The sequence below is a fragment of the Olea europaea genome, chromosome 10, assembly GCF_002742605.1.
Source record: "Olea europaea var. sylvestris chromosome 10, O_europaea_v1, whole genome shotgun sequence".
Lineage (NCBI taxonomy): Eukaryota > Viridiplantae > Streptophyta > Magnoliopsida > Lamiales > Oleaceae > Olea > Olea europaea.
Genome location: NC_036246.1, coordinates 40,084,907 through 40,092,592, shown reverse-complemented (window position 1 = coordinate 40,092,592; position 7,686 = coordinate 40,084,907). Strand labels below are relative to the sequence as shown.

Sequence of the window (7,686 nt, the reverse complement as noted above, 5' to 3'; positions counted from 1 at the left end):
CCCCCCCCCCCCCCCCCCCCCCCCCCCCCCAACCCCTGGCCCAAAAAAAAAAAAAAAAAAAAAAAAAAAAAAGTTGTATTCTTTGTTACATATTCTATTTAAATCCCATTTTCTCCTCTCCCTTCTCCCCCAAAAATTCACTTATTCTTCTCTCAAATTCTGTAGATAGAAAACCAAAATAAGCACTTATTATTCGCTTATTATCTCCTGTATTATTACAACGTTTACATAAACAAACTCAAGATTATGGCTTCTTCTATTGCACATACAAACTCAAATGTTTCCACTAAAATGACAAAAAGAGAGAGGACTCACTGTGCTTTGAACTCTCCTTCAATGCTTACTTTCCCAAAACAACCCTTTCACACAGATGTAATTACACCGCCGAAGAAGATAACAACTCAGCCGCCGCCGCCGCTGGAGCTGCAGTGGAATATATTACAGAAAGCGGCAGCGAAGGCTTTAGACGCGGTGGAAGCTGCCTTGGTGTCACGTGAGCTACAGCATCCACTTCCTAAGACTGCTGACCCGCGTGTTCAAATCGCCGGAAATTTTGCTCCGGTGGATGAACAGCCGGTGAAGCATGAACTTATCGTCACTGGAAAAATCCCGGAATGCATTAATGGAGTTTATGTGCGAAACGGTGCCAACCCTTTACATGAGCCAGTTTCTGGCCACCACCTTTTCGACGGCGACGGCATGATCCATGCAGTGACCATTGACGGCGGCAACTCAGTGAGCTACGCTTGCCGATTTACAGAAACACAAAGGCTGACTCAAGAACGTGAATTAGGGCGGCCAGTGTTCCCAAAAGCCATCGGAGAACTCCATGGCCACTCCGGCATCGGCCGGCTTCTTCTCTTCTACGCCCGAGGCCTATTCGGGCTAATTGATCATAGCCACGGCACAGGAGTAGCAAACGCCGGTTTAGTTTACTTCAATAAAAGACTCTTAGCCATGTCTGAAGATGATCTTCCCTATCAAGTGCGGATCAAATCCTCCAGAGATCTCGAAACAATAGGCCGATATGATTTTAATCACCAATTGAAAAGCACCATGATTGCACACCCCAAGATTGATCCCATCTCCGGCGAGCTCTTCGCTTTAAGCTACGACGTCATTCAAAAACCATATCTCAAGTACTTCAAGTTCTCCGCCGATGGAAAGAAGTCACCGGACGTCGAAATTCCGTTGGATGTTCCGACCTTGATGCATGATTTTGCGATCACTGAGAATTACGTAGTAATTCCCGATCAGCAAGTGGTGTTCAAGCTTCAAGAAATGATCAAAGGTGGCTCCCCGGTGATTTACGACAAGAACAAGAAATCAAGGTTCGGGATTTTATTAAAGAATGCTAAAGATGCTAAGGATATTACATGGGTGGATTGCCCAGAAACCTTTTGTTTTCACTTATGGAATGCTTGGGAGGAGCCGGAGAATAACGAAATCGTCGTCATTGGTTCTTGCATGACTCCACCGGACTCGATCTTTAACGAATGCGACGAAAATTTGAAGAGTGTTTTGTCGGAAATCCGCTTAAATTTGAAGACCGGTGAATCGAAAAGACGGCCTATCATTCAATCCTCGGAACAGATGAACCTAGAAGCCGGTATGGTTAACCGGAACCGGCTTGGTCGGAAAACCAAGTACGCATATCTAGCAATTGGGGAACCATGGCCTAAAGTTTCGGGATTCGCCAAAGTCGACATCTCCACCGGAGAAGTTCAAAAATTCGTCTACGGTGATTGTAAATACGGGGGTGAGCCGTTCTTCGTACCAAGGGATTTAACTTCTGATAGTGACAGTGAAGACGACGGGTATATTCTTGCATTCGTGCACAACGAAAAGACATGGAAATCTGAGCTGCAGATCATAAATGCTATGACTTTACAACTTGAAGCCACAGTAAAGCTTCCATCAAGAGTCCCATACGGGTTCCACGGGACATTCATAAGTTCGAAAGACTTAGAAAATCAAGTGTAGTACATATACTATTCATGGAGGAGGGATAGGCCAGAGGGATGGAAGATTCAGAGGAAAGTCCCCGGCCGGGTTCCTCTTTCAACAACCGTTTTGATCTTTTCTTCTACCTTCTTTGGGATAGATTATTACTCTGTTCTTAAGGAGCCAAGCTTGCAGCTTTGATGTATGTAGAATCAATGGAGCTCAGCTGGTTTCTGTTTCTTTTTGTTTTTTATCCTTTATTTTCTGAGACGCCATAACTATGCTTGTGAACTATTGAGTCTCCATCTCTAATATTATTCACGAGCACGTTTTATAATTTGTAAGATTTCACTCGTCTTACCAAATAAGTCATTATAAAATTTACAATAAAAAGACTCTGTGAAACTGCATTTTTTATTAAATTTTGCTCTGTCGCGATCTATTTATATTAGATTACAAGCCTTGTTATGTTTCTCTCTTTTCTTTTCTTTTTTTCATTTTTTTTTTATGATGAAGGAACCTAAGGCCACACACCCGCTGGATAAATTCTCGAGCTGACGCAATAGCCTGCAAATCACATCAGTCAGGTAAATCGCACTAAACAAGCTCGGTGCGATAGACTTGATCGAAAAAGTATTGATAGAGGAAATCAAACTCGTAATCAAAGGCCCCAGCGCTCACCTACTCCATCATCTCGACCACCCCATAAGGGGCCTTCTCAGACGAGTATTTTTCATTTATACAAAGTGAATCATGTGATGTTTTTCCTTTTTAGAATTGTAGAGAAAAATAATTAATTTGAAATTCAACCGCTATATCTTTAAATTTGGCAAAGAAGCGTAAATGCATCTTTCAAATCAATATATTGATGTTGTTAACTATTATTAACAATATGGTCCAAATAAATCTTACCCTAAAAGTAAGTCTAATGATAGTGTTTATGCTTAATAGAAGGTGGTTATATTACTTGCCCTTCACGACTTGTGACTTGCGTGACTTGTTTAATAGAGTATAGTGAAAATTACTACTTAACAATACGAATCATACCTTTATTTCATAGTTGATTTCTTTTTCAAAATTATACGAAAAAGTAATTAGTTTCAAGTTCAACCTATAAAAATGTTACTGAAAAGTGTAAATGCACCTTTCAAATCAATATAATAATGTTGCTAATAATTGTTAATAATATATATTGTCCAAATACATCTTGACCCGAAAAATTAGGTCTAGTTATAGCTATGCACCATTTAGGCCCTTTTTGACGTTACATTTTTAAAAAAAATTCATTTTTAATCATAAATTTCATGTGATTCACAATTTTTATTAACTTATCAATTACACATTTCATCAATTTTTATTAAAATCAAACAGGGACATTTACGCTTTGTAGAAGGCGGTTGTATAATTGTGATTCACGAATGGACACCTCGCACTCTTAGTCCCTGTTTGGTTTTCCTTCTTTCCCCATTAAAATGAAAAATATGATAGTTATACATCATATCAATCTATCAAATTTGAATTTTTATCTATTGCTTGGGATCATGACGGTTATATTTTTCATTCTCATTCTTACAAAAATGAAAAACAAACGTAATCCCAAATTTTTTTTTTTGTAAAGTGAACGGCGCAATACTCAATAGTGTATAAAATTAATTATTATTCAATGTATTACGATTTACGGCACAATCCACGACTCAATCCCATCTCCGCTTGAACGTAAAGGAGTCAACTTGTTTCTCAAGTCCACCAAAACAATCCCGCCGTGTCAATTTTTAAAGGATCAAATAAGATTATGTTCAGATTATGAGGCCTTCTGGGCCCACTACAGATACACGTGTTACAATCAAATGAGTCCTTTTCTAGTCAAAGCTGAATAAAAAAATAAAATCGGATTAAAGGCTAGATACTCCTTCTTTTTCTTTTCTTTTTTTTTTTTTTAATCCTTGACTGCTGGCGGAATTATCTAAAATTGACTTTGATTTTAATTTTTTCCTTTAGTAAATTTGTATAGAATTTTCATTAAAAACATGTCAAATCATTCAAACCGGACACCTTTTACCTTTAAAAATAACCTAGATAAAACATGTCAGCCGCACTCGGAGCATAATTCAGTGGTGCAATAAACAGAAGTGAGGTAGTCTCAACCTTGCTGGTAGTTGTAGTGTGAATGTTCGATTTCTGATATATGAAATTGGACTTTTTGTGAGCACCAGTGTACGAGCGAGCTCTTGTTATCTAGTCTGCTGCGGCACATCAAGCGATTTACCTCTCTCATGATGCCCCAGGGACGATGAGGTGGAAACTCTCAAGGTTGGGGTTAAAACTTGCTAGCCTTTATTTGCAATTTTGAAGAGACTTTTCATGTTAAAAAATTAATGTCCTATCTAATCTAAGATACCCAACAATGATAATTAACATATTAATTATAAATGATCTATTTTCATTTTTGGAGGGCCATGGGCTAGACTAACTACAGAGTTTCTTGTATTTATATATTAGTATATGACATTGAGATAAATCAAATAAAAATTGTGAGGTTACTCATTCAGTGAGAAAGTGGGCAGATTCAATTAACCGACCAGAAGTTGAAATTCTTCATATATTTTAAGAAAAAAATATGTTAAGATGACATCAAATGAAATTTCTTGAAATAGTTGAGTAAAAAAATTAGCACTTATTCTAGACCTATTAGGATAGACTTAAAATAATGCAAAATGATATGAAGGTTTGTCTAAATTATACAATGTATCTTGAATTTCTTGCATTTTAGGTATCAAGTTATCATTATGAAACTCCTTTCAAATATTGACTAGGAAAAATGGTTATTGGTGATACGAGATTTTTGAATTTGTTCATAATTGTCATTTTAATTTGTGGAAGACCAAATGTAAACATATATTACTATATCTTGTTTTTAGTAGTTTAATGTTTTAGCTAATGTTGTTCACAGGAAAAGCATCGCCTCCATTTGGTCATTAACAAGTATATTTATTAGATATTGGATTAAAAAAAAATCTTGTTGACCTCGCAAATTGGGCCCTCCACGTGGCCAATCGATAGCTACTCCACGTATTTCTCCCTGCACACAGTCAGCGCATGGTCAGATGCACACGGTCGAAACCAGTTGGAGTGGGGGCAGCCGCATACACTCCGACGGTCAAATTAGCCTCAGGTGATCGGAACAATATCAAGGTTGTGCAAAATAGTAGAGAGGAGAATATATATTTGCTTGTTACGGAAAACTATGTTGTAAGAGTTTCATTACCTCTATCTCTTGTCAAACCTTGGATATTTATAGGTAAGGAGAATCGTTGGATGTGGGACGCATGTATGCATCTGACGGTGTGAGGCGTCAACTCATAGGCCTCAATCAGCCGCGTCTACAGAATGGGCGAGTAATTACTTATCCCGAGTTGAGTTAACATAAAGTTTTCACGTCACATCAACTAGGCTCATGGAGACGTTAAATCAATTAAATCTTGTGGGCAGAAAGGATCTTGACATAGATCTCTTTCTGAAATTGGCGACGGATCGTCTGACAGAGAACCTCGGAATGTACTGTGCCTCGGCTTCAGGGGCAAGGGCGCTTCGGTCGGTTCAGTAGATTATCTGTACCTCGCAGTGCATTAGCAGATCGACAACATGGTGAAATCACTTCGAAATCACTTCGAATGGGTGTTGAACACCTCGTACAACGCGGTGGTAGACTTTCGAAGTGATTCAGATAGGGGCGTAACAGTGGTCTCCCCAAATTCAGGCATGAATATTTATATCATGGGTGAACTTGTTTTCCCGATTGGGTATGTCCTTCTCGGGATAGGGGCCATGATTTGTGATAACTTATGGGTCGGTTTTCTGTATTCGCCGAAGCGTTGACCTTAGGCAGACGCGCTAAAGATTCATTACTGTGTAAGGAAAGGACTTATTTGAGACCGATGTGCTGCCAATTGGACGATGTGCTGGGAGATTGTCGAAATTTTGTAAAGCTTAGAAGGAAACGCAACTATCGAGGCAATGACCCACAGGGGACTCCGCATCAGGTGCATCTAAACTTTGTAAAGCGAAGGAGCTCATCTACCACCTGTGCGCTGACCCACAAGGGACGATGCGTTGAGAGATGGATAAGCTTTGTAAAGCTTAAAAGGGAACACAACTATCGAGGCGATGACCCACAGGGGATCGTGTCAAGTGCGTCTAAGTTTTGTAAAGTTGAGTGAGGAGCGAACACAGTTACTTAGGCGATGACCTACAGGGGACTCCGCATCAGGTGCGTCTAAACTTTGTAAAGTTGAGTGAGGAGCTCATCCACCACCGGTGTGCTGACCCACAGGGGACAACGCGTTGGGAGATAGCTAAAGCTTTGTAAAGTTTAGGAAGGAACGCAGCTACCGAGGTGATGACCCACAAGGGATTTCGCATCAGATGCGTCTAAGCTTTGTAAAGTTGAGTGAGGAGCTCATCTACCACCGGTACACTGACCCATAGGGGACGACGCGTTGGGAGATGGCTAAAACTTTGTAAAACTTAGGAGGGAATGCAGCTACCGAGATGATGACCCATAGGGGACTTCACGTCAGGTGCATCTAAATTTTGTAAAGCTGAGTGAGGAGCTCATCTATTACCAGTGCGCTGACCCACAGGGGACAACGCGTTAGGAGATTACTAAAGCTTTGTAAAGCTTAGGAGGGAACGCAGCTACCGAGGCGATGACCCACAGGGGACTTCGTGTCAGGTGCGTCTAAACTTTGTAAAGCTGAGTGAGGAGCTCAATCTAAGGTGGGCATCTCTGACGTTAAATGATTTGACAGCTGTCGCGAATTTTCAAGGTGACAGTTGGGTATGATGCCCATTCTCAGAAAAGGCTACTGCGACTACTTATTGTAGACGGCTGATGGTGATTGAGGCAACACGTAAGCGTGAAGGTCACAGCTAGATCTTAGGCGTAGATCAAATCTGGTGTTTCATTTCAACGGCCTAGATTGATGATGCGACGGATGGCCTAGATTGATTTCATTTGAATTCAACGGTAGAGATCAATTGGGATGCTCTATAAAAGGCGGACTTGAGCATTTTTGGAGCTTTTCACTTTTGCGAAATTAAAAACCCCATTTGCTCTCAAAATCTTTGCACTTTCTGATGTTCTTTGAGCACTTTTCGGCAAGAAATCCCAGTTTCCAGCGACTTGCGTTGTTTCTTGACCATTTCTGGCTGTGGGACACTCCATTTCGAAAGTTTCAGTAAGTATTTGAAACTTTTCATTTATGAAAATAGCTTCTGAGGGTAGTGGTAGCTCGGGAGGGGGTTGGAACTAGTGAGGATGGACGAGCCCATTTTGGCGACCTCTTCTGAAATAATCGAAGCGATTATTGGGGGGAGAATATATGGAAGAGACCAGATAGCCCAGTAGACACATTTGTGCATTGGGGGCGTCGAATTATCCCTCTAAGCTAAAGGGTGCCGACCTGGAAAGACTTAGGGCTGAATATAGGATCCCAGATAATGTAGTTCTGATCCTACCAGAACTTGACGAGTGGGCCTGCTACCCTAGGCCAGGGAGCGTGGCAATCAGCGAGGCGATCCTTAGGGTTGGCCTTAGGCTCCCAATCCACCATTTCTTTCGTATGGTACTTAGGTCATACGATTTAGCTCCTACCCAATTGAACCCGAACTCCTGGAGCCAAATGGTGGGCTCTTGGATGTTGTAGAAAGAGGCGCCGCTTGGGGTAGATATGTCTTTCTCTG

The 7,686-nt window shown here is 40.8% G+C and overlaps 1 protein-coding gene across 1 annotated transcript; it reads left to right on the top strand.

Annotated features, from left to right (window-relative positions):
- The first annotated feature begins 113 nt into the window (after window positions 1-113).
- On the top strand, window positions 114-2,337 carry LOC111402235 (9-cis-epoxycarotenoid dioxygenase NCED1, chloroplastic-like). The gene has a single exon (XM_023030400.1). It carries the CDS (start codon window positions 247-249, stop codon window positions 1,981-1,983), a length of 1,737 nt encoding a protein of 578 aa, XP_022886168.1. The 5' UTR covers window positions 114-246; the 3' UTR covers window positions 1,984-2,337.
- The last annotated feature ends 5,349 nt before the right edge of the window (window positions 2,338-7,686 follow it).

Coding starts and splice junctions, on each gene's coding strand:
- LOC111402235 (XM_023030400.1), top strand. CDS start 247: ATGGCTTCTTCTATTGCACATACAAACTCAAATGTTTCCACTAAAATG.